The sequence below is a fragment of the Emydura macquarii genome, unplaced genomic scaffold, assembly GCF_026122565.2.
Source record: "Emydura macquarii macquarii isolate MOO-44397 ecotype Brisbane River unplaced genomic scaffold, CSIRO-AGI_Emac_v2 contig_2805, whole genome shotgun sequence".
Classification (NCBI taxonomy): Eukaryota; Metazoa; Chordata; order Testudines; family Chelidae; genus Emydura; species Emydura macquarii.
The window spans coordinates 2,526,142-2,553,899 of record NW_027132942.1 but is presented as its reverse complement, the minus strand read 5'-3'; the positions used below and the strand labels follow the sequence as shown (position 1 = coordinate 2,553,899).

The 27,758-nt window shown below is 45.3% G+C and overlaps 1 protein-coding gene across 3 annotated transcripts in view; it reads right to left on the bottom strand.

Moving 5' to 3' along the window:
- Positions 1-27,758, bottom strand: part of EIF2B3 (eukaryotic translation initiation factor 2B subunit gamma) — a 136,291-nt gene that overhangs the window by 9,655 nt on the left and 98,878 nt on the right. For all 3 annotated transcript variants that reach the window (XM_067567803.1, XM_067567806.1, XM_067567804.1), the window contains 4 exons: positions 27,133-27,323; positions 23,130-23,207; positions 21,276-21,424; positions 3,000-3,103 (listed from right to left, as the gene is read on the bottom strand). In XM_067567803.1, coding sequence (XP_067423904.1) covers positions 3,000-3,103; positions 21,276-21,424; positions 23,130-23,207; positions 27,133-27,323 — 522 coding nt within the window. The remainder of the gene's footprint in view (positions 1-2,999; positions 3,104-21,275; positions 21,425-23,129; positions 23,208-27,132; positions 27,324-27,758) is intronic.

The following is a 27,758-nucleotide window of genomic DNA, read 5'->3' as shown; positions in this document are numbered from 1 at the left end:
GGCAAGCGATCGGCTATTGAACGGCCTACTCTTCTTCTTCTTTTCTTTTTCTTTTCCTTTTTCCAGTTACAGGATTTTGCCAAGCCCAGCATTAAATGCCGGGGGCTCCCACCACTTCCCTTGTGAGATTATTCCACAGCCAAGCAGACCCAAGTGTTGGGGACATTTTCCAGATATTCAGGCTAACTTGTTTAATTCAACCCCATTTCTCTCAGCTGGGCCATCTGAACCACCTACACATGCCCTCTCCCTAAGGAAAGGGAAGTGAACTGGTGTGAGTTACATTTGCCCAGGAGCCGGGACAGCCAGTCTTCTTACATCCTGCTTGCACGTAACTAAGTTTCATGCGCTCACACCCCAGATGGCCTGGGCAGAGCACTCAGGGTTCACAAGGAGAGGCCGCGCTTCGGTGTCAGCGTGAAGCGTTCATTGTTCCATGCGGACAACAAACTGCTTAACAGGATTCACCAAAGAAACTGACTGCAGCGGATGTTTTCGGACAGCAAAACTACTGCATAGCCGGAGCTCGGGTGTATTTCATCCCTGGCAAACATGGCCTGCTGCCACTGAGAAGTGAAGAGAGTTCCTGTCCGAGAATGGGAGACAGTTCGGCCTTGTTGGCAATCTGTGCTCATGGGAGGGCACGGATGGAGTGGCAGCAGATCTGTGAGGATATGGGGCGGGCAGGCCAGCACTGCAATAGCAGGAGGTCCTGTAGATTCAAATGAAGCATACCAGCAAAGCTGCACGTAGGAACAGCAAAGAGTGACGTGGTAAAAGAGAAAGGTGCAGTGGACAGAACACCTGCACGGGGCCTGCCTGCCTGCTGTGTGAGAATCGCATCCATGAGATGAATACTTCCCTTTCATGAGTAACAACTGCACTCTTACGTTTCAAATTAAAGAGAAAACTGTGGCACAGACATGTCTATGGCAGGGCTAACAACGCAGCATGGGCGCGCGCACACAGGCCAGGCACTAGAGCCAGTTAAGATTACAAACCACACCATGAACACAAAGCAAGCAACCAAATCTTGGTCAGATCAAATGGTTTCACATGGAGACTGTCAAGACACTCACTTTTATCATCATGCCACACCCTGCAGTAGAGATCTGCCAATCCTCAGCCGATAAGAGTCATTAAAGCCCCCGGCTTGGGACAGGATCATGTAGACAGCCTGCCTTTGTCATCCATTAGGGCAGATACCTAATATGGTGCATATTGTAATCCATGCGTCACTCCATCCTCATTCCTAATGATGTCCCCAAGGATTAAGAATGAGGTCTGTGCACTGGCACCGGTAGTCAGCTGCACTCTCAAATGGCGAGGGACGTCGTGGCCTGCACTGTCTGACTCTGTGGGCTGAGTTTGTTACCCCTGACGTTGGCAAAGACAATTAGTCGAAATAATGACTCCCTGCGCCAATGGCAACCTCAAGGGTGACTGTAGTCTCTGGGAACAGACTGTAGAATTATAGAAGATTAGGGTTGGAAGGGACCTCAGGAGGTCGTCTAGTCCAACCCCCTGCTCACAGCAGAACTAACCTCAGCCAAATCATCCCAGCCAGGGCTTTGTCAAGCTGCAGCTTAAAAACCTCTAAAGATGGAGATTCCACCACCTCCCTAGGTAACCCATTCCAGTGCTTCACCACCTCCTAGTGAAAACGTTTTTCCTAATATCCAACCTAGACCTCCCCCACTGCAACTTGAGACCATTGCTCCTTGTTCTGTCATCTGCCGCCACTGAAAACAGCCTTGCTCCATCCTCCCTGGAACCCCCCTTCAGGTAGTTAAAGGCTGCTATCAAATCCCCCCTCATTCTTCTCTTCTGCAGACTAAACAAGCCCAGTTCCCTCAGCCTCTCCTCATAAGTCTTGTGCTCCAGCCCCCTCATCATTTTTGTTGTCCTCTGCTGGACCCTCTCCAATTTGTCCACATCCTTTCTGCAATGGGAGGCCCAAAACTGGACAGCATACCTCAAATGTGGCCTCACCAATGTCGAACAGAGGGGAATAATCACTTCCCTCGATCTGCTGGCAATTCTCCTACTAATGCAGCCCAATATGCCAGTAGCCTTCTTGGCAACCAGGGCACACTGCTGACTCATATCCAGCTTCTTATCCACTGTTACCCCCAGATCCTTTTCTGCAGAACTGCTGCCTAGCCCGTCGGTCCCCAGTCTGTAGCTGTGCCTGGGATTCTTCCATCGTAAGTGCAGAACTCTGCCCTTGTCCAACCACATCAGATTTCTTTTGGCCCAATCCTCCAATTTGTCTAGGTCACTCTGTATCCTATCCCTGCCCTCCAGGGTATCTATAACCCTCCCCAGCTTAGTGTCAACTGCAAACTTGCTGAGGGTGCAATCTGCCCCATCCTCCAGATCATTAATGAAGATGTTGAACAAAACCAGCCTCAGGATCGACCCCTGAGGAATGCCGCTTGTTACCGGCTGCCAATTAGCCAGCTTTCTATCCACCTTCTAGTCCATTCATCCTACCTATACTTCTTTAACTTGCTGATAAGAATACTGTAGGAGACTATAACAAAAGCTTTGCTAAAGTCAAGGTATATCACATCCACTGCTTTCCCCATATCCATGGAGCCAGTCATCCCATCATAGAAGGCAATCAGGATGGTCAGGCATGACTTGCCCTTGGTGAATCCGTGCTGACTGTTCCTGATCACCTTCCTCTCTTCCAAGTGCCTCAAAACGTCTCAGGGTCCAGTGCTGACCTCACTGATGTCAATGGGAATTTTACCAGGGACTTTAACAGGAGTAACATCAGTCCCTTAACTACTCTTCGTTCAAGAGGAAGTCATTTGGATAAAAAGCCCCAATCCTAATGTGACAGGGCCCCAAGTTATGAAAGCAGACCCTGTTCATTAGCTTACTGTTGTACCCAGGAAGAAACAAAAGTAAAACCTAGGGTAAGACGTTCAGGAAAAACCCAATTCCTTGAATTAATTCTAAGTGCATTATAAATACAGCTTCCTGCTTACATTTGGGTTCCAGACGCTGGCCGCTTCCAATCAAACAGTCCTTAATGTCAGCTCCTTTCTCTATCATTGCATTATGACAGAGAAGGCTGTTCTGGAGGCTGCACCTGGAATGTGAACACAAAAAGGAGTTGGATACAGAGTTTAACTAGAGATTCAAGCAAGTGCAGTAACTAACTGCTTCATGATATCTGATGAGCCTAAAACATGATTTCGTAGGCAGATCCCAACTCTCCTAGATTTCCCCCAAATTCCACACTTTCCCTGATCCTTGCTACGACAGAACCTTCCTGCCAGCTATCAAAATGGGTACACAAACCAGAGATCCCAGCTTTCCTTCCCACAGTCATGTAGACTTTCTGTGCCTCAGTTCTCCATCTGTAAAATGGGGGTATTGTAAGGATAGCTATATTAAAGGTTGTAAGGCTCTCACATACTGCAGTGACGGGTGCCTGACAAGTTCTTAAGATAAACGGACGGCATTTGCTTTGTGTTCATATCTACAGACTCAGATATTCTACTACAAGCTAACACAAGCCACACAAATAAAGGCTGAAACTCCTCTGTGCTGACAGACCTCCAGTAAGTGCTGCCTGACACATCTCACTGGCTGCAGTAGTCCCAGTGCACAGCCATGCAGGTTAAGGATGGAGTCTTTGCCAAGAGAATCACTCAGCGGTTCTCAATTTTTTTTTGCTGAGACCCCCTTTGCAAACATTTCAGGCTGTGATGACCCCCCCCATGCCATCTTTACTGGCATGTTTGGGGGCGGACAGCTCGCGACCCCTCCCATAATAACCTCGCGACTCCCTGAGGGGTCATGACCCCCCGTTTGAGAACCTCTGAATACATAAAGGTATTTGAAACTGCAGGATCTAACAAACTAAGCCTGGGACAAGCAAAGAGGAGCTTCTGAGTTCAAGTCTTAGCTCTGGCACTGACTTGCTAGGTGACACACAGGGTAAATCACACTGTGCCTAAACTGCCCTGTCTATAAAATGCAGGTCATGAAGACTGTGACGCTGACAGCAAATGACAAGCACCATCAGTGTGTGTTGAAATGTAATTTCCTCCCAGCTTATAGGAAAAATACCATGACCATGTTATAGGACCTTTGCTTGGTTGCTTATACTCCTGTGGGCGTGTAAAAATGGCTGAAAGACAGTTAAACTGAGCAATGCTGTTTGCTTTTAGCTGAGCGTGGTGTTAGGGACACAGGAACTGCCTGACAGGATCAGAGCCAGGATCCATCTAGCCCAGTGTCCTGTCTCTGCCAGATACTTCACAGAACGTGTAAGAACCCCACAGCAGGCAGAGGCAGGGTAATCTGCCTCCCAATCTAGGTCTCCTCCTAAAGCATGAGGTTCAATATCCCTGCCACAAAACATTCCTTAGCATTAATTATGACAACTTTGGATATTCTTGTTAGCCATATAAATGTCCAGTCCCATTTGGAATCTTGTTAAGTTCTTGTCTTCAGTGATTTCCAGTGGCATGGAGTTCCACAGGTTTACATGTGGTGAACCCCCAGCTATTTTGATCTTTGCTTATGAGCCTCCCCCATTGGTCAACAGTTTCATTGTTCTGGTAGAATGCTGTAGCCATGGGAGGTCAGATTGCCTGTCCATCAACCCCCGGATCATGTAGTTAGATAGAACAATCCCATGAGGTCTTTGAATAGCAGGACAGAACTCTTGAACTGGACTCTGTATCAGTGAGGAACCATGAGGACGTGGTTGCGGTGACCTCAGTTAAGATAGGCATCTCCGTCACCACCTGCCAGCCCTACAAACTCAACCTGGGCTCTTTCCTGCTCTCACACCAGCCTCAGTGATACAGATTCTGCCATCTAAACACAGACAGCAATTCTGTTGCTGATGTATGAGCCAGGGCAGAATCCAGCTTCCTCTCTGACAGCTGCAACAAGTCTGCAGGGCTAACAGGAATAAAAAGGAGCAAACCCTCATTTCGGTCAACAGACGTGATCAGGTAAGACCCAGAGGTACACGAGAGGAGCAGGTCTGTGGTGTAAGAAGGGGACACCATAACCAAGTGCTCTGACTCCGATCATGTCCTAGCACTGTCCCTCCTCCCCGACACGGAAAGACTATAGGGATTCACTCTGGAGCTGTCCAGCTCAGGTAGCCTTCCAAGGCTTCTAGGAAGGCCTTAATAAGACAATCGAAGGGGAAAAAGGCACCGCCCTGTCTTTGCTTTCTGGTATTGTAGCACTGTCATGGCTGCAGCCTTTCCAACAGCTCCACGTACTACCCGGCAGGTTGGGGACCATCATCTTCTGGAAGAGAGTCTTTGCTTGAAAATAATGTTTGTCAGTAGCGACCAGGTTAAGAAATGAATCAGTTCAGCAAAGACCGCAGGGTGCTGCTGTGAGTTTTCCTTTACCATCAGCATCACGAGCAAGTGATTACGGAGATACCCCCGAATTAGAAGAAAGAAGTGTGCCCCACGCTCAAAAAGCCTTATCAGTGTGTTAGCATTGCACGGGCCAATCTAGAGTATATCCCCCTGATGGCGCCTGATCCTGGAGGGTTCCCAGCACCCCAAACTCCAGGAGCTGCAACTGCTCAGCACCTCTCAGGATCCCACCAATGGTTCATAAGCCCTTAACACTACCTGCTAGTGCACATCTGTAGAGAAGGATTTCAAAAGAGGGTGATAAGGCTCAGCTAGGAGAACACTGGATCGAGTGTGGAGAAAATCTTGGAAGTAGTTCGATATGGAGAAGCTAGGCTTATAACCAAGAAACCGCTCATGCTGTCATTATCTTTGCATTGGCATCAATGATGAGCAAGTTTTCCTGCAAGCTGGGTGTATGGTTGGGGAAGGATGTGCTGATGCCAGGGAAGCAGAGGAAACTTGCTGATGGGTTCCAGATGCTAGCAAACCTGGGGAAACCTGCCCTTCTTCACTGCCAGTGTGAAAAAAAGAAAAAAAAATTACCACCCCCAAAGCTTATAAAACCACTCAAGCGCACAGTATTTTAAAATCTTTTGCAACGCTGTCCCCCACAAGCACATCAAATAGCAGCAGATCCAGTTTTTATTCTTCGGGTGGAGCAAAACTTCAGCAGATATAAACACATTTTGTGGGTGTTCCTTGCAATCGCTGACAGATGTAATGCAGCCATTTTGAAACCACTTGTAAATGCCTTTTTTTTTAAGTATGCTATGCGGGCTGCCAAGAGAAGTATTCTGTGTGTTTACTTTATTTGTATTTATTTTTTAATGTAGAGAGAGCAATGAACTTTTATTCTCTTGCAGAGTAAGTGTCACCTCTCAGGACAGTCTATTGTATTCTGCATTTCCTGGCTGTTTCAAATATTAAATATTATTTTATCCTTGTCGACGCTCTGATAGCATTCAGCCTGATGCGCATTGTTGCATGTGGTGTGCACACACGCGTTTGATTTACTGCATTCTAATGGGAACCATATTTGTCTTCCTAAAATGTAATATATTTTTCAACTTTTCAGCACTGTGAAAATGGATATCTTCTGACCTTAAAATGTGAGGAAGACATTCAAACCCACAAGAACAACCAATTTGGGTCGTCTGATTTACAGCTGAAATTTCAATTAGAATTTCTTTTAAGTATACTCGCGCAGCTGAAAGTCTGGCAGCTGGGTGTTTTGCTGATAATAAATAAAAACATGCCGTGTGTGTCTGCCTTCCAGAGAGAATGTTTTACAAGCCCAGTCCTGTAACGGTAAAAAAATGTAGAAGTCGGTGAGCTAAGACCTATTAGTTTGCTACACAGGTACAATGCGAGCGAGAGAGCAAGTGTGCATGCATCTGAAAGACAGAGGGACTGACTCTGTTTTAAAAACAGGGAGGGAACAAGAGAAAAGAGTAATGGCTAAGGAGGCAGGGGGTGGGGGGATTACAAGGATTTAGGTCTTTAAACTGCAGACCACCTAACAAGATCACTCTGAAATGCCACTAATTTCAGTAAGGCCACAGACTAACCCCCCAGCCCTCCTCCTTTCCCCTCCCCACATTGTAAACAACTAATCCCAGCAGAAAACAACAGAGAGCAAAATGTACACACACACTGCAACATTCCAGGCCCTTCTTTATCTTCTATTTATTTTTCTAAAAGGTCAGAGATTGTATTGGGGGGAGTGGGGAGAAGAAAGCCAAAAACGCAGTCCATCTCTTGTGTGGGCTTGAAGGAAGCTGAGCTGAGCCAATGTCCAAAGCCACATAATATGGAGCTTTTATTGCAGAGCAATCGCTGGACTTGGCATACTTCTCTCCCTTCCCCGCCCCCAATTTGTGGCGAAGTCTCATAGCTTTAAACCAAAGGACAGGGTGGTCGATCGCAGCTGAAAGAAATGTAAAGAATTGGGAAAGAATTCCATCTCCTGTCAAAATTATAAATAAGGAAATATTAGTCCCAGAGACAGACTGATTTATGCAGCCCTGGACCGGCTGACTATCAGTCTATAAATCAAACTCTTAAATCAAATCTGTCAATTGCAGTTGCAACATGCTACTTAAGAAAAGCAAAGCTTCTGCCACCTAAAGTAGTAAGATCTCCCAGGAATTGTGGTACCATATTCTTCTTAACCTTTGAAAATGTAAATCTGAGATCAAAGAAACTTTTGGGGAGTGGGGGAGCAAAATATGCAATGCTCAGCACACAAGGAACCGTCTGCAGGAATCCCACACACAACCCATAATTACAGGCTGCCCACTGATTATTTAGGACTCCATGATTAAAGCGATGAACGTTCCTGGAAGAAAGGGGCTTAAATAATGGAGGTCAAAACCTCAAGTGGGGCGCTGGCCCTAGACTTACAAGCTTAGGAAGGTATGGATGTCACAGGTTTGCCTTACAGCAAATCAGCTGAAATGGAGATGGAAAATATCCATGGCCCACTAGCTTAATTCGACTGTGCAATTAAAGGACATCACCTCTGACAGGCAACAAGGCAAGCTAGGGGTGTTACACATTAGATGGCTGATTTCTCACTGAAAGGCTGGAAAGGCATGGACTCCGGACATGCAGAGAAGGAAAGACACGACAGTGCGTAAGGCCCAATACTTGGGGCAGCCTAGGAGGAACGCGCTGCACTGCCATGAAGTGCGGAGTAGAGCTGGAGAAGGCTACAGGATGGAGAAGTACAAGCTCTAAGAGGGAGGAAGTGCTTCCTGCTCTTTGATAGCTATACTGCTTGCTGAATACGGGGCAGCACTGATGCATTCCCTAAGGAGCTGCATCCAGTCCTGCTTGGCCAGAAAGACGGTAGCCACCAAATGAGGCCTTGATGGTGGCAGATGAAAAGCCAGGAGACAAAGAGTAACACATGGTGCTCTAACAGCAACCAACACCTTCCAAAGGAATCCCGCTTAAGTCTTTCTTAGCCAGTGGAATGGTGGCTATGATATACAATTGAAGGGGTAGGACGTTAAGATTGTGGGAAAAAAATGGAGCTCTCTCAAGAGCATTGTCAGGATCCTAGAGAATCCTGAAATTTTGCTTTCATAAAAATCCCTTTTCACATGTGAACAATAAGTTAGGATGATGCAACTCTCCCATTTACACACTCAAGTAAATACCAAAGACTACAGCAGATGATAACTGAATGTGCTTAAATGTAACAGATAATTTTCAAAGAAACCAGTCTGTTAAAAGAATATGGGCTTTGATCTTCAGCTCTCCCACAAGGGGTAACACAAAACTCCTACCAACCCGCTAAGTTCTTAAGTAATTTGTATTATTTCTGAGGGTGTATGTGCTGAGAAACTTGTTTCGTGTCTCTTTTCTAACCAGGCGTATATACTGCGCTCATTGCCATGGTATGGCTGCTTTACACTTCTCCTGCCCAGCACCCTCAATATTGCATTGCAGGCTGTATGTACTTGCCTGCATTCATATTTTCCAGTTACAGTTCATGGAATCCTTCACATAACTGAGCCTCCGTCACCTGGTTTAGAAGGCGAGATATAGGCGAAGGTGGACTGGGAAGTGGTTCCTCACCTCTGACACTTCACTTGTTGACCTTGGTGTAAATTCATCTGTGGTCCTTCATTTAGCTAAAAGGCCAGTTGTAATAGATGGCAATGAAGTTCTGTCGTAGCCTTCTCCATTGTAGGAACCACAGTGCGTGGTACCTTGGATCTCAGAATTCATTCATTTACAGGTCTTGTTTTAGGAGGGCTGTATCTCCGTGAACATACGTGTACTCATTTGATGTACAGCAGAAGCTATTTGGTTCCTCATTTCAAAGGCTCGGAACAGAACAATTATTTCTTAATTTCCAACTTGGTTTAATCACTAGCTGACCCCCCTCAGCCCCCTGGCAGCTGCATGATATTTGCAGTGCGTAACAGGATGGCGCACTCTTCGGGTGTTTTCAAGTGCAGTTCTGCTCCGAAATCTGACTGTAGTATTGTGGGGCTCCCCATTTATGATGTCACATTAGCTTCCATGTGAACTGAGTCCATCTGATAAGGAAAAAAGGTTTTCCTGAATCCAGCCCCGCCAGTCGACCTGACAGTCAGGCCAGGTTCTTTCCTTCTCACACATCAGTAAAAATGATCCTGCAGGCCCGTCCTACCTTAGGCTACATTTGTTCACTCCTTCTGCTCTTCAAATTATACCCCCCATAACACCTGTGCAACCCTGTTATCCCCACTGGAACTTTGTTAACAATTGTGTTGATGACACGGAAGTTCACCTCACTCTCCTACACCTGTGCTGGGGGAGATTCGCAAAGGGAACTAGGTGCAGAATTCCCATTGAAAGGCAATGGGAGTCAGGTGCTTGATTGCCATTTGACTTTTTCATGCCTTGGAAAGTCTCCCCTTTTGGATCTACATGGTGAGCAGAAGCTGAGTCTCTCTGAATTCAGAGACAGCTCTGACGACACACAAGGAGCAGATCAGCGGAGTTGGAAGTGGTCATTTTACATAGTCACTCTTCAGCACTGAACAATGCTTTAAGTTTAACCTCTGATGTAATTTTTATTTGAACCAAATGTTTTGAAAACTGGCAAGAGTTCCTTGTGCTATCAGGGAAACATCTGTATCCCTGTTAAAAAAGTGATAATATATGTAACACAACTTGATATAAAACAATGTTAGCCAAAAGTAAACTCGTTTGGGGGATTACTGATAAAAGCAGCTCAAACATCCACCAGATGTAGGTATTTTAGGAAGAGGAAGGTCCTAAATATATATAAAGTGGACTTCAACAGAGTTGAAGGTGGCTGAAAACCAGCCCTCTAAGTAGCTCAAAGTTACTCCTTTCTAGGGGTTTCCCAGAATGATCCATCTTTTCCATTTCATCATTTAAACAATAAACTCTTTGGGGCAAGGATTGTCCTTTGCTCTTTGCCTTGTAGGGCACGAAACATGTGGCTATTAGTTAACAAATAACACAACAAAAACAATAACCGATCAAATCTGCAGACAGCACCAAAATCAGAGATGCAACAAACACAGAGAGAGAGGTCAGAACCCAACTGCAGCGTTACCTGGAGAGATTAGACCTTGCAGGGGAGATTTGCTCAATGTAAAGCCCCACGTTCAGGGAGAAGAAACTGTCAGCCCAGAGCTGCAGAACCCTGCAGCGCACATTTAAGAAACTCAAGCCCCAATTTAGCAGAGCACTTACAAACCTACTTAACTTTAAGCAAGTACATAAAGTCCATCCCTATTAAGCAAAGTAGTTGAGCACATGCTTAAATGTTTCTCCGTAATTGCCCTAATTTTACTTCTTCTCCAGTTGCCCCAGAGAGTATGTGGAAGTGGCGCTGGAGGGAAGGCGTGCAGGAGACAACTACCATCTGAAAAAGCGGTGCCCAATATAAAATGTTTGAGGATCACGACATGAGCACAACTTTATTTCCAACTTTGCAAGCTCTCCAGTTGGAAGCAACTTCATCTCCTCATTCCTTCTCACGAGGGGATGTGTTGTAAAATATGTTTTACAATGCCACACAAATGGAACCTTGGCAGTGGGTTCTCTCCTTTGTACTGGTATTCTCCAAAGGGGGGAAAAACGACCACTTCTGTGCTGAACCCCTATAAAATTCTCTAGTCCATCCTGGTTTTAATTAGAACTTTCTTCAAATCATTCCCAGCTTCATACATCAGGTGCTGATTTAGCACTATCAAGGAAACAACCAATAAACTTCACAATCAATCTGCACTTAGTAGTCAATCCAACTTGCCTTGCTTGTTGTTTTCTTCCTTTGTACATGTTCTCATAGAAAGTAGCATTAAATTGGAGACATGTGGTAAACGAGAACAGCATTTAACTAGACACATGTGGTCCCTCTTAAGCCTGTTTACTGAGGAACAACTGGAGCAAGCATTTGTGCTCTCTGCTTCAAGACAGGTAGCTGGAACGTGTTCAACAAAATCCAACATGTGGCTTATTATCTAAATATGTCTGAGCAGGGAAGATGCCAGGTTTGCTCAACATAGAATCAATGGTGATAATTCTTCCTCGTCTTTTGCCTCGTGCAGCCAGGTCATGTCCAAATCTTGCTTCCTACTCCTCCAGTCTTGTTTTTAAAAGTCACTCTTTTCTTTCTGCCTACACACCAAGGCGGCTCATGATTTCCCATCCTGATGACCATGACCTCCTTCTCTCTGTCCTCCTAACATTTACATTGCCTACCTCAGGTTTATATCATAAACCAGCTGCTAAGACCATCTCACTCTGATTGCTGAATACCACATGGGCTCCTTCGGCTTCACCACATTAGGTTCAAGCTTGTTGTCCTCAAGGCCCTTCACAACTCCACCGCGCCTATTTGTTTCCTCGCCTTTACCACATTGCCCCCGTGGCCCCTGGCCAGCTTTTCACATGCACGCTTCTGTCCTGTATTACGCTTTGCTCCTTACATGTGGAGCAGTCTCCTTAAAGAGATGTAGAAATCCTCTCCAAACTCTCTTGCGTTGCAAAGTCCACAAGAACTCAACCTATTTAAGATGGCTTGAGACACAGATGGGAATTGTTGGAGCGTCACTTATATAGTTATAAAAAACTGCAAACAAATATACGCATATGCATATTTTGTATACACTTGATTGTAATCCTCATCCCTTAATGTGTCACTTGTCTACTGAGCTGGGACAGGGACCGAGTCTTTGGATGCATTTGCACAGTTCATTAGCACAACAGGGCTCCCACCCTAAAAGGTGCTACTGTAATAATAAATCAAAATAAAAGAAGAGGAAGAAATATAACCACGTTTCTTTTAATGAGCCAGTGTTCTTGAAAACTCTTCCCCATTCTTACTAGTGCTCTTCTGGGTTGCAAAAATTAACTACAGTAATAATGGCATTTACTTTGTGATAATACACATATCTGAGAGAGAGAGAGAGAGACTGGGAAGAGAAAGTTAACACTGATGGGTACGGCCAGATGGTTGTACAGGTGAGAATGTCACTTTACAATCATGAGATATCTGTACCCCAAACTTTTAGTGATGTCCAGACATTGTTGGCGTGTGGTCAGATAATGACTGAAATTCCTTCCATGGATTTTATAGACCTTCCTTTAAAAAGACACTATACAGGACACAAATATAACACACATAAATATGGAAGTCATCATCAATCCCTCTTTATCACACACAGCAACAGTCTCAGAACCAAAGGGACAAATTCCCTGATGGCATAATGGAGTGGCATCTGCTTACACCAGTGGTGAATTTGACCTAAAGCATGTAGGTTTCTCTCTCTCCCCCCCACTAGAAGAGAAATACATGGAGAGTTCTAGCCACGTTGGGCGGTGGTATTGATATTTATATAGTGCCAACATGTTATATGCTTTGCAAATACATAAGATGACAAAGTCCTTGCTCAGAAGTTCTTACAATCTAATCTATAAACCATACACCTGGCACTCAGAGATGGCATGGTACTTAATAGCAGTGGTTTTTAACAGGTAGAACATGGTTTTTATCACCCTGGGGAAAACCAGTTAGTTCCAGTTTATGGCATTTTCTATTTCAAAAGCTGTTTCATTAATGCACAATACATCACACTTAGTTTTAGCTACATATTCAACTTGTGGTTACATAAGGCAGTAGATTTGTAGGTTAACTTAGGGTTGTACCAATAACACATAATACGAATATATGTAATTATAACACTGAACATTAGAACATCTGTATACATTTTGATTCGCTATTCTCTCAAGGAAGTTGCATGTCACGACTCATCTTTCAGTATTATATAAACAAAAGTCAAAACCATTCAATTGTATAAAAACAACAATAATGCAAAGTTGAAGACTTGAAGCATTAAGCAAGCAGAAGCATGCCGAGTTGCAGACCACCAGCACAGGTCCATTTGGCCATGCAGCATTCTGTCACAGACCAACTTCGATGTAGTGGACTGACTGAGCTTATTCATCAATTCTGAGTGAATGTATCTAAAGTCTGAAAAGATTTGCTCTATGCTCACTGGACACTGACACAGGCTTAAACCTGGGAAAAATAATTGTATTTACTGTCCTGAACTAGTTTTTCCCAGGAAATTGCCAACCCTGCTCGCATTTGCACTTTGATTTCATGCTCACTGAAGAAAGAGGATACACCTTCTCATCTACAAGGCATATCGGCAAGGAAAGGTTGACCTTTGTTTTGGGTATGCAGGATTGTCATGTTTGTTTCTTGTCAAATTTGAGAGTACCCATTACCCTTTACATCTATTGATTAAAAATGACATCTATACAATATAAAGAATAAAACCGGCTAATAGGCAGAGACCATCAAAAGTCAGGACCCTGCAAACATCCTCACTTTAGCTATGAGATCAGCATCACTGCCACTGATGCACTGATCCATTAGCACAGTAATGCTCATAATGTAATAAGCCACACATCTAGTTATGCCTTACACAATATGAGGAGAATACAAATCTCACTGAAATACTGCATCTCTCTCTGCCTGCGCACGTGTCATTCTCTGACATGGAGGAACTGAAATACATTTATGCTTTATGTTTACCATTGAAAAAATGATCATAGCACCACCACATGCATCACTGTGGTGAGTCACAATAGATTCCGTAGCGCCGAAGTTTACCCAGCACATGAAAAGACTTAGTCACTCATTCAACATGCCTATACTCTCTCATTTGAACATCCCAGAGGATTTTTCCTTGCCGTTTAGTTGCCAGACATGACGATCAGTTTAAAACCTTAACTTTGTTATGCTACTTCTTTCAGCACCTAGTAAACTCCAGTTAGCTGCACTCAAACAAGCCAGGCTAGGAAGCCGTTGTGTGCTTTAAACGTGGCCTGCAATGCCAGTCCTGCACCTCTCCTGAAGCAAGATGGCCAGGTAGGTCTGACTGGCTGGCTAGTGGTTGCAATTACTCCTTTCCAAAAGGCACTTTCTCCCTCCCGGTTCCTTCTGGCTTTTTGGCATTCTGCCTAAGGAATAGCATTTTTTGGTTCTTATGACACATCAGTTTCAAATAAATCCACACAACTGAGACTGGGAAAAACATGACGTTTATACAGCCAAATGTGCAGCCTTACAGAATTGCAAGTGAAGCACTGTTGAGGGCCAACACGACAGGGCTAAGCACACCTTCCAAGGTTAGACCTTAAATGTGCCAACTGCATCCATGCACGTGGAGCCTGCTGACTTCAGACGGTAAACTCCTCAGGACAGGGGCTGCACCTTGACAAAATTAGAACGGGATAGAAGATGCCCCTTTGTAACAGACGTGTAAATGAACCCCTGGATTGACCTACCAAGGTGGGGCGGGGCTGTGGGTGGGTGGATTTTGCATCATTTCAAATCTTTAGCTCAAGATGGGTCGCCTCTTTCTAAACAACATGCTCTAGCTCAAGCAGAAACTATGGGCTGGCTGCAAAAATGACTGGATGAAATTTTCTAGCCTGTGTTATGAAGGAGGCCAGACTCAATCATCATAATGGGCCCTTCTGGCCTTAAAAAACAAAACACCACCTCTCTCAGAAGAATGGCTCTGCTTCCATCCTCTCTGATTGAAGCACTGGTGTCACAGGCTGAGCTTCCTTGGCTTGCACTCAGCAGGTCCAGGCCTCATAAGCTGTTGATTTAGTTGGGAATCCTAAGGTAATTTTGGATCCTAAACATCTTGCCATTGCCTCCATAATGGCTTCCTACTTCGTACGGAATTGTACAGGCCTATTACAGTATCTACGGCTGCTGTGGAAACTCTTACTTAACGAGAGTGGGTTACGCCTGCCTGCTGCCTCCTTAGTTTTTTAGTTAAGGATGTAGCAAAATACGTATCTTCAGTTCATAAATTTACCGTTGCGTTACTACAGTCCTGACTTCCAAAGTTCAACAAGATAACTCTAAAAGAGTGTTTATTTAGAAAGCTGGTCATGAGCCTTGCACTATTTTGTCTGAGCTTCTGGCGTCTTGCACCCCCGACTAAGCTTTGAGCTACCCAAGGAGCAGAATTTTCCATTATGTTCCCATCTCTCGAATATTTCCCAGGGAAACGCTTGGATTCCATGTCCAAACAGCAGAGAGGACATGCTGGGCATGTGACACTTCCCGTAATTATAACACTAAGATCGCCTTTTACATGCAACCAAGAAGAGCTCTCCAAATCTTCACCCGAGGTGATGGAGTACAGGACACAAAATGTCCTTTCCATTATTATTATAAATTATTTGTATTACCAGAGCTGCTAGGAGCCCAGTGATGGACCCGGACCTCATCGGACTCGGTGCTGTATGGACACAGAACAGAAACACCGTCCCTGCCCCAAAGAGTTTACAATACACATCAATCCCAAGGTGTAGAAAATGGAAGAACCAATCAGTCTCAAATCTTGAGCCACGATTTTAAAAACGGGGGCCTAAAGGGAGGCTCCTAAATCCATATTTCAACACCTAAAGCAGTGGCCTGATTTTCTGAGAGGCCAAGCATTCCCCATGGCACAACTGGGAGCTGCTGAAAGCGACGAGCTATGTAAGAGGCCACAGCTCCAGTCTACTTCAGAGGCACTACATGAAACCAGTTTAAGGAGCTCCACTCAGCACTGTGGCTGGTCTAAAACAGTTTCCAAGCAGCACTTTCTGTTCAGTTGAGGGACCAAGATGGAACTTCTGTAATAGTGATACCAGTTCTCCTCGGTAATCAGCACCATCTCCCCAGGTAACTAGTTTCAGTCACCGTCAGGCTGGCAACGTCATAGGTGCTTGCACTACAAATGACCCGTAGTCAGAGGGCTTTTACATCAAAGACTTTCAGACACACAAATCCCTTTGTACTGTACCTCCTCCACCCCAACCAAAACAGTAAGTGGAAAGATCAGCCCCAGCTGCTAGACGGATTTAAGATGCCCCCAGCTACTGTGCAGTGCAGACAGATAGGCAGGAGTTTTCAGGTGACCTATTATTTCCGCTCGATTAGTAGTTTCCCTCTATGTAACTCAGTGCAGTCATTTGTCACAGAGCTCTAGGGAGCTGTCCAGAGGGAAACAAGAACATTTTCCATGCTGCAGCATGTCACCTGGGCACTCAGCATCTCTCAGCACTTGCCCTGTTCTATAAATTACCTCCTCTAGCAGCTTTCAGCTGCCTGGCCCTCCAAACTTGGTCACGCATGTCCATCATTCAGCACATATGTAATATTTGTTATTTTATTGTCTTACTGATGGAAGAATTAGCTGTGCAGTGGGAAACACATTAAGGAGGAACTGCTGATTATTTTCCCTATGTTATTAAATGTAATCCTTTTGTAATCTCTTATGACAGGGATTCATGTTCACCCAAATCATTTAACAAGAGCCATGTTTCAGAATAATTTAGTACTATGCCTGCTCTCTTCTGAAGATTCCACAATAAAACTGCTTTTGGTCCGCCGGACAGAGCTACATCAACCATCAAGGGACAGGACGGTGCCGCTAACATTCCTTGGTTTATTTATTTTGGAAGAAGTTGTCTCAATCTGAGAGTCTCACCCAGGTGATTACCTGAGTTTCTGGCATGGCTAGGTAACCACAACCTCAAAATGCCAATGCAGCTTCATGCAGACGCACCTGGTGATATTCCCATGGAAGCCATGTACCCATCTCCAAGAGCTGGTGTTACATTTTGTGAGGAGGCTTCCAAAAAGCTCCTTTTGGTTGGGAGACGGCACCCCTGAATCCCTAAGTATCAGGAAATGCATCTTGGATTCGCGCTGTAATCATCACCATTTGCAATGTCTAATGGAAATGCAAGGGGCAGTGTCCAGGAGAGTCAGAGGAAAGCCTTGCCTCCCTGTCGCTTTATTTAGTGAATCGAAGCCTCGGCGGTTGGCCTCAACCGCTGTAACCACACACTGCAATATTTATGCAGGTTCTTCCGACGGCCTTTGGATTCAACCACAGATGGGCTATTATGGTGCTAACCCGCACGACGGAGCCACGTGCCCATGGATGCTGAAAGGTTTGCACCTCCTTCACTGACAGGGGTCATGAATGTTTCCTTCCAGGAGGGCAATGTCCCTTGAGCAAATGCTGACTGATGATTGTGATGTTTGGTGATTGTGTCCTTGGCACTAGCGTGCTGCCATAAACGTTCCTTTTCAGGGAAAGTTATTAGAAAGGTCCTAGTGAGTGAGGCAGCTGCGGGTTGATCTAAAACACTCCGACTTCTCCGTGGGGATCCCTAACACTCCATTTTTAGGACTGGCCACAACATGGAGACTGAGGTAGCACCACTAGTTGATCCATCCCACAAGTTCAGGTATGCATGTTCACTGCGTTAGCTTTTGGCTGATCATGAGATGTGGCTGACATGCCCAAGAGAGCAGGTAGGGTGCATGGGCTTGGTTTTCAGTAACTCTTCTCCCTTCTTTCCGATAGGTCTCAGAGGGTAGTATGGAGTAGCTGCTCACCAGCCTTTTAGGCCCTCTCAGACAGGGTCACTTCCCCAGCTCCAGTTCAGTGTGCACATGAAACCGTTAGAGGAGACGGAAGTATTTTGGGCTGCAGAGCCACCAAAAGGTTGATGACACTCAACTATGTATCTGGTGTATTTCTAAGACAACCATCACTGTAATCTCTAGGCATCATTCTGCATTACCTTTCAACCAGATTCAGAGGAGGCAGTTCCTTTGCTTTTCCTATATCTGGCCAAGATGTAAAGCAGGGAAAAAGTGAACCAGCTGAGGTTCAATCCAGAAAAAGTGAGTGGTGAATACTGGTTGGCAAGAGGAAGCAAGAAAAGCCATTACCCAGGACAGTGACTTCCCCACCCCCCATGCCAAATAGGCTCAGAATGCTAGGATACTTTTGGGCACCCATCAGCTCTTGGGTTCCAAAGAGCAGCAGTGACTCACTTGACTTTCATATCTTTTGGTTAGCTAAGATCTTCTCTCCTTTCCTTGGTGCAGCCTTTGCAGCAATATACCCGTGTTCTATAAACAGCATTCAGCTTCCATCGCTTCGAGGTGCAATTCAAAGGAGTGATGTCTAATATCTAAAAACCTGCATGCTGATGGATCTGGCTTATATTAGGACTGCCTCTCTCCCCTGCAATATCAACATGGCTTAAATATGCCATGACACGTCTACTGAAACTCATTAGCATACCTTTAGGGGACTGGAGGCAGAGCATTTTCACTGGAGTGTTCCCATGTGAGAAAATCATTCCCTCTGTGGGTATGGAAGAGCCAGAGTTTACTGACTTTCTGACCACACTGCAAGACATCATTTCATTAAGAACTTTCTGGGATGATCGCTGGCTTACTTACAGATGTTTGAAGCAAGAGATAGGGGAGCGGTCTGTTGGGGGTAGTTTAACCACCACCACCAAAGTTTATCTGTGTGCTGCATCCAAATGCTACAGACATGGACACATCATAAAAAAAATCCATCAACTGTGATTAAGGATTTGAAAGAAATGAAGGTCAAAATAACAGCAGCCATTTTCCCTTTTCATTAAGTTATGAGCAAGTTTCTCTTACCAAAACTCAGCTCCAGATAAATTTCCAAACTTTATTAGATGTTCACCAGAGGCTTCCCATGCCAGCAAATCCAAGAGATTTACATAATGTGATGCAAGAACAACATATCAGCACAATATTTACACAAACCTATTGCATACAATATAAAGTATGCTGAACTTTGAAACAAACCTTTATACTGTATAGTGTAAATTTGACACAGAGAAAAGGCATTGACACTCTCTTCTGGTGCATCAATATTCAACAGCAACAAAATAGTCGGGTTGATGAACTTTTCGAACTATCAAGCCTGTTACTACGTTTTGGAGCACAACTGATCGCTGAGAGCAGCTGCACTGGTTTTGTTACAATAATGACTTGGGGGAGGAAGTTAGTCAGAAAACAAAAACAGTATGCCCATACTGGTATTTTCCTGTTAAAAATCAACATTTGAGCACACAGAAAGACACGTTCTGAATATTAGGATAACAATCCCTGGGCTCTATTTAGGGTTTAGAACAGAACGTTGCTGTATCTTCCACGCAGAGGAACACAAGCCGATTTTGTTCGCTACCAGGCAGGGGGCCCATTATAAAATTATCCTATTTATACAGTTAGCCCCCTTTGTGATTTCACTGTAGAGCGGCTTACCTCGTATGCAAAACCCTGCCAGAATGCCTGTGGCATTAATCCATTATTCAAGATGACAGTGTAGTTCTCTGTCAAATCTGAGTACTTCCTGACAGCAAATACTGGATCCATTTACTAGTGAACTAGAGACCAGCTATTATCTATACACCAAGGAATTCTGATTTATGATGTGCTTGAAATTACTGTGGATTTCTATTAAAGACTATACTTTTGGCACTGAGGTACCATACTTGCTTACCTGTAATTCAGCTCTGTAACAGTAGTATCCTCCACAGACCCGACATCATTTAGTTTTTTGTTTTCAAGCATGTGACTGAGAGCGCCAACTTGGCATTTTTTAAGGGTTTGACCTCTCCCCCAAGGACTCTCAGCAAACCTCGCAGCATGAAGGAGCAGGGAATTAATAAAGCCCTGTACAGACTCTAATGACCTGTTTCTTTTCCACTGACACCCACAGAAAGCCAGCTTGTAAGGGGAGGTGGGAACTTTCAAATAGCGACTGGTTGGTCATTTTCCCCCACTGAACAGTCAAGGGATGTTTCAGTAGCCCAACATAAACAAGCGGGATAAATATCATCATCTACCTTGGAGACTAGGAGAAGGAGCGAACTCCTTCATGAATATATAACACACATAATAAAAAGCAATATTTACTCACGCCTACATTGCTTCTCAAGGATACTCATGACAGGACATGAGCCAGAGCACGTGTGTATTGGGGAGAAGGGGGAATCTATGGAAATCATTTGATGACTGGGCTGATTCTTCTTCTGATCTGCAAATCAGATCCTCTCATGGAGAAGACGTTGAAACTGACTTGCCAGGTTTGGGAAGCAGCAAGGCAGGATGAAAGATGAACTAGTTTCAACACTGTTAATTTGTCTTGTTTCCATCTTTTACAGCATACAAGCCCTTCCAGCACATGAAGCTAACGAATCTGCTCCTGTTCTGCCACAGTGACGAGTTAGAATTTTCCTGGTGCCAAGACAGAGGAGGTCTCATTTTTAAACGTCCAAGTAACAGTGGTGCCTATTTGTGTGGCTACCCAGTCATTAGCTAGGGTCTCACACACAAGGAATCTCTAGTGGATGACACATTTCCTTCTGGGAAAGGTTATTTATTTGCCCTGTTTTCTAGCAACTGTAATGCTAATGTAAAGATTCAAGATGACAATGAGAAGAGCTAAGAGAATGCACTGTCCGAGGAAGCTCTCAAAATACAAAGGCAGTAGGAAGATTTTTATTGATAAATACGGAATTTTTTAAATCAGCAACTTTAAAGGAGTATGCAGATATTTATACCAAAAATCTTTAGGTCTAAGCCATTAAAGTAAGCCTTCAGTATTAAGGCTGCTACCCAACCTCATACTGACCAGTGGATCCATTCCATCTCTATGACTTAAAATAAATTGTGACAATGATAGGTTCTCCAGAATGATGGGATGGAATTAATACCCCACATCTGGAACCCTCTAGTTAACTCTCTCCCTGGTTATTAGTATCCTATTGAAACTAGACAAAACTTATTTCTGATTCATTCTTATGTCCCACAGGAGATGAGAAACAAGCTTCTTCCTGAGACCAACTGCCATGGCCAGGAATCTTTCACAGGACAACAGTTCCCGGCCAGCAGAATCCCAGTGTCTTTCTAGAGATGAAAACAACAAGCTTAGGACAAGAAGATATGAAGAGGTAACATACCCTTCCTCAATTGTGACAGAGTTCATGATGATGCAGTTTGTTATTTTAACTTTGTCTTTTATGGTGCATGCGGTGCCAATGACGGAACGTTTAATGGACGTCTTCTCTCCAACTTGTGTGGATGAACCAATAAGGCTGTCAGATCCAACCTGGGGAGGAACAGAGTGGAACCTTAGTCAGACCACCACAGCTGTATACTAAGTTACCCCCAAATGAATGTTCTCCATCTAGGAACTGTATCCAAAAAATATGGCTGCTCTCCACATACCTACACACCATTAATAATACAAGCTATATGTCAGTGAAAGGCCTTGTTTACTTGTGCCCACACAAGACACTTTGATATAGACTGGCTTCAACATATTTTGCATCTCAAAAAACCTAGCAAACATCAACATTCAACTACCCAAAGACTTGTAAGGTCTTCTCAGCCTAGAGCACGTTTAAGGGCAAGACATTTGTTTTTTTATGTTAAGTAAAGCAAAGATCTCACCTTTAAGCGCACCTGTACAGTGGTTCTCTGATAGACCTATAGCTTAGCCCTGAGTGAATGATGGTGACTTAGTTCCTAGATGAGAGCAACACTTTAATGTGACCCTTCAGAGGTTAACTGCCTTACTCTTGATTCACAGAAAGCTCTTTCCCAGTGTGCTGGTTTGGAAGCAGAGCGTACGCCTCAAAGACGTGACTACTTGTGGCTGATGTTTGGTGGACGTGCCTAAAGCTGTATGATGGGTAGGTTGCAGATTTAAAAGAAACATCTATGAGCTTGTCTCCACGAACACTTAGTTTGCAGGAGGGCCATGCACACTAAGTGCCCTTGCAGAGCCTGTACTGCACTGTGATCTATCCCGCCTGGAGACAGAAGTAGATCAAAGCACAGGAGGGAATTGAGAGTGTGGGGCAGCAGGGTCCACATGGATACTTAGTGAGCAGCGGGGGAGATTCAGACCCCAGATTCTTGTAAATTAAATGTTCATGGAGACAAGCCCTGTGTGTTGAAACAGGCAATCACAGAGCAATACAGCATCCAAAAATGAACGAATACAGGAAATAGCAGAGAGATAAGACATTACCTTTGAATACATACAAAGAAGGACTGTGAAGGTCTTGGGGAACACCTAAGGCTTCTGAATATTCAAGAGTTTGGCTAAACTGAAGTGGCCAACTCAACAGGGCCCCCTTCAAAGCCAGGTGGCCATACCCCAAACAGATGGCTGGCCAGTTTTCCCAAGCCTCCCGGCTCAGGAGCACTTCAGTGCATAAGGCCCAGCCGTGTGACTCTTCCGCAGGAAGACGAGGACGTACACGAGTAATCCTATTTAAGTCAGTGGGACTATTTATGTACATTCAGAGCTCACCAGAGTGAGTAAGATTTACACAACTGGGCGCATAGCGCAGGGGCTTAGGGCTAGGATTCAGCTAAAACACTTTAGTGAACAGCCAGCACTAAAATATTAAATCTCACCAAGCTCGCTGGCCTTTGGGAAGCCAACTGACTGTCTGTCATCATTTGCCAAACCGCACACCAGCCTGCTGGGGGAGAAGACACTGCCGTGGTTTTTGGTAAAACTTTTAAACTATCACGTAAAACATGTTTTCAATGACTAAGGATTGAAGGCAGGAACTGATGGGCAAGGACATGTGGGTTCTTTGGGTTGTTTTCCATTACTCTTAGCTGAAGGAGAATACACACTTGGGACATGTAATTTTGCATTCAGTCCTAGCTCAGTACTTTAGAGCCTCAGCTACGTTTATGAGACAGAAATCGAATTACAGGAAGCAGCTCTTGAAATTAAGGCCCAGCAGACAGTTCCCCATCCCCTCACATACTGCGCAGGAAGAGTCACTCACCAGGCCTCTGTCAGCGACTTGAGCAGACACCTGAACCAATGGTTCTTCTGGACACAGAAGAGGCAATAGCTTAGGAACCTGGAAGAGAAGAACCCAAGTCACTGGCGAACAAGCTAATGGACAAATCCAAGCAGGCTTTTGTTTCACGACACTTCAGTATATGCCATTAACATGCTCCTTTACAGAAAACATAGTTCTACCACCTGTGATTTACACTTGCAACAGATGCAGGCTAGTTATCAGCTTCACTCCACCTAAGATAGCAGGCACTGCACCAGTCCAGTCCAGGAGTGTGTCTCTGCTTTGCTCAGCCTGCTGCTTAGTTGGGTCTAATAGGAATCTGAAGCAAGCTGCAAGGCTTCCACAGAACTTGAAGACATGCAGTGTTTGAGTTCATACAGTGTCTTCCATACAGAATGTAACTCAGCATGCGTCATGTGGTTCAGTAACACAACAGAGTAACTATACAGGACACACTACACAACAGAGTACTCAGCCATTTTAGGGTGACTAGATGAAAGCATTTAGTCATAAGGGAGCTAGCGGAAGCATAGGCAAGGGAGAAGAAATATTTCAGATATCTGAGGGGGAAGAAAAGGAAGGTGATGAGGTGTGTCTGTTCCAGACAGTGGAAGCTGCAGAGGAAAAGGCTCTCACATGAACATGAGAGAGAGAAGGCAGGTGCTAGATAAGCAGACAAAGCAGAGACAAGGTTTAGTTGGGGTTGGTGCTGCTTCGAGCAGGGGGTTGGACTGGATGACCTCCTCAGGTCTCTTCCAACCCTCATCTTCTATGATTCTAATGTCCAGGAAGTAGTCAGGGTCAGATCCATGGAGAGCAATTTTGAACTGGCTCCTGAAATAAAAGGGGGGCTAGTGTTGTAGGAGGATGGGGATAACTCCACCCTTCCGCTTTGTGCAGGTGCATTCTACATCTGCTGGAGTCAGAGTGGAGCAGGGGGACACAGACCTGGCGAGAGGAGAAGACAGCATGGATGAGGGCAGCAGGGGCAGAGGTGCATACAGGCAATGCTGCAGAGGTGGCGATACGCAGGTTGACATGCAAGATGCAGGAGGAGAACAGTTCAGGGTCAAGGAAGATGCCACGGTCCTGGACAATGAAAGGTCCATGTTGAAAGGAGAGAGGACGTGGGGCTGTGTTTCAGGATACTCATGCTTCTTTCAAGATATTCAGTTGAACTAAGCTGAGACAAATCCACACTTGGTTAAGACAGACAGAGAGAAGTCTTAGTAGTACCTTTGTATGTACAGTCAGATATCACCTCAGGTGTGGCAGTGAAGATAAAAGTAGAAGTACGATCACCAAGAGGGAGACGGTAGATAAAGAAAAGCAGAAGGCAGAGAAGTGAACCCCAGGGTATCCCATCAGCTGGGAGGTGTAGGGGTCAGATAAAAGAAAACAACTCGTGGTCTCCCAGTGAGATGCCATTCATAGTAGATGGTGCAGATATGATCAGCCTCTCCTTTCTGACATGCTTTGATCAACAGAGAAAGTGTTTACAATGCTGCCTTTTAAACTGCCAGAAGCGTTCAGAGTTAACCCCGCACTGAGATGAATGGCTAAGTTTACCCCTCCCAGAGAGCGACCGTTTCAGGCTGCCAGCAGCCCCAGGCAGACATCGCTGCAGCTGTCACTCTTTACATCTTGAAGGTTGTCTCTGCCACCACATGGTCTAGAGACGAAGCTGTTTAAAGAATGAAAGCCAAGATGCAGCCACTAGGGAAAAGCAACAGCTTGCTGAGCCATCCGAAACAGGCCAATTTTACCGCCATGGTTATGCCTCGGGCGGGATGCTATCATTGCTTGAGACATAGTAGTGCAGCCATGACAGAAGGGATCCAAGAGAGAAATGCACAGCTATGAAGGAGCATGGAACGGTCCACAGTGTCATAGGCCGTTCCGAGGTCTGGGAGATGAGGGAGAAGAAGCCTTCATCAGGAGAAAGGAGGAGGCGGTTTCGTACATGAAGAATGATTTCTCATCTATGGCAAGGGCAAAACCCGACTGAACTCAGTCCTGGGTAGCGCAGCACGGGAGGTGACGAGAGAGATTAGAGAAGACTACCAAGGGCGAACATTTTTGCTCTGAAAGGGAAGGTTAGCGAGAGGGCGGGAGTTAGAGGGAATGTCTGGGTCAAGAGAAAGTTTAAGACATGTTTTGCTTTAATTCATCTTAGAAAGAAATGATTTCCTGCTATTGAAGCCAACTCCCTCTTGAACCCACCAGCCTACACAAAGGGTTCAGGCATCCAGAAACCCAGCTGGAAGTCAATCGATACAAGTCCAGTGTTTCCTCCCCCTCAGGGCAATGGGTTAGAAGGCGGCGCCTCTCCTCTGTACTGCTAATGCCATGCCTGCCTTCCTAACACACCACTCGCTTTGATGTCAAACCTACAGCTCCCAGTAGCAGCCTTATAGGGAAGGCATCAGAATCTGTCTAGGAAGCCCAAGAGGAGAGCGACTGAATCTCAAAAGGCCCGCAGAGCAGAACAAACTAGAAGTGAAAAACACAGAGGAAATGAAGGGTGCATCTTTTGCCAGCACTGGTAAGAGAAACGAAATGCAGCAGGACTGAGAACAGGAGCTCCCTTTCCAGAGTTCCTCGTTCAGCTCTGCGAGATGATTTACCTCCGCATAGTTTCCTTAGAAATCTTACCATTCTGGAAAGTTAAAAATTCAAGGAAAATCTTCCCCAACCTGGAAGGTCCCAGTGTGAATTCAAAGCACTCACTCTACGCACCACCCAGGAGCACACACATTTCCAGCACTGACCAAACTGTAGAATAGTTAGCTTAAAAAAACCCCAAACCACACGGAGCCTGACTGGCTCAACTCAATCACTTTTCACTCCAGCAGCTGCTGCCAAAGGCACATGCTCACTTCCCGAGCAAGTGGTGCTCTTCCTTAACCCTTCCGACCCACTTGTCCTTCGGCTTCCAACGGACTCAGCTCGCCGCCTCTGTCAGCAGCACTGCGCCTCTTCCTGCCCTTCGCCCCTCTGTGCTCCACCACCAGCCCCAGAACAGCTCCTCCCCACTCTTTCAGCCCAGAACTCCTGGGTCCACATCAGTTCTGCCCTGCCCTGCCCCCACCTATGATTTGCATTCATCCACCCATCCAGTCCAATGAGACTCAACAAACGGAACCGGGAAGCAGCGACAGGACTAGCCACCCCCAGGAAAACCAATCCAGCCCCTCCACCTCCCAGTCACAGACCCCAACTCCTCCTAGCTCAGCAGCCTTCCAGCCCATGCCAGCCTTCCCAAACGCCAAAGAAACTGGCCAGTCCTGAGCGTGCAAACTCCATCACTTGACAGGTGACGGGAGGATGTGTACAGGCCAGCTGCCAGTTTGGCAAAAAGTGAGTGTCCTAAGGGTTAAAGCTTTCAATCAGCAGGTCACTAACTACTAATGCTACAATCTCTCTCTCTAGACCTCCCCTTTCATTTCTGATTGAATGAAGCTTTATATCCATGGGAATGTGAACTGAAACTTGTTAGCTGGAGTGACCTGCGTTATATTGTCTGCACTGACGAGAAATCTGTTCAATCAACAGTACATTTATAATGGAAAGTATAAGGCAGCCTAAATATACGGGTTGCTACCAGCACCCCCAATAACAACCAGATTCGTTTATAAAGCGCTTTTCATCTGTAGATCTCAGGGGTGGGTATCACTATCCCCAGCTTACAATGGGGGAAGTGAGGTGCAGAAGGTTTAAATGACTTGCCCAAAATTGCCCAGCGAGTCAGCGGTCAACTGGGACTAAATCCCAAGCCGCATATCCTCTGCAGCTGACCACACTGCGTTGCTCTACGCTGCTAAAACGGATGACGCACTCAGTCAACAACTGGATACTTGAGGCAGTCCCCGTGCAGTCCTCACCAAAAGGAGAGCTGTAGCTGATGAAGCTATCCCTACAGATAAAATCATTAAAGAGACAGATGCTCTAGTCCCATATACAATTTTTATATTTTCCTTACCTGTCTGTTTGCGTCAATGTATAACCCAAGAGTGTTCACTCGGTAACAGAGCCCCTCTTTCATGATATGGACATAGCAACGCACTTTTCCTCCATGGAAGGCTTCATTCATATCTGCTCCGTGATCATTCCAACATGATTTATCTGGAGCAAATTCCAGCAAACTATCACCCTTCATGAAACCGTAGATGTCTGCAGAACATACACATGCAAAGTGAGATAGGCTTCAAAGAGGTAGGAAAACGTTCCACAGAAGCGCTTTAGAGACAGCATGTTTAAAATATCACTAGGGAGGGGAAACGTACCCACGGCCCTCACCACATGGTACCTGAGTACTTGACAATCAATAATGATTTTCTTCCGTGCAGTAGGGAAGTGTAACCATCCTCAGATGAGGAACTGAGGCACAGGGTAGGTTAAGTGACTTGCCTATGGTTGCACGGGAAGTCTGTGGCTGAGCCAGAACAGCACCCAGGGCGCGAGTCCCGGTCCAGCACCCCACCCACTAAACCCTATTTCCACAATTACACTGATTTGCACTGTGGCACAGGAAGAAAAACACAGAGCCAAAATCTGACTGAGTCACTGATTACAATGGAGTCACTCCTGCTTTAAGCCAACACAAAG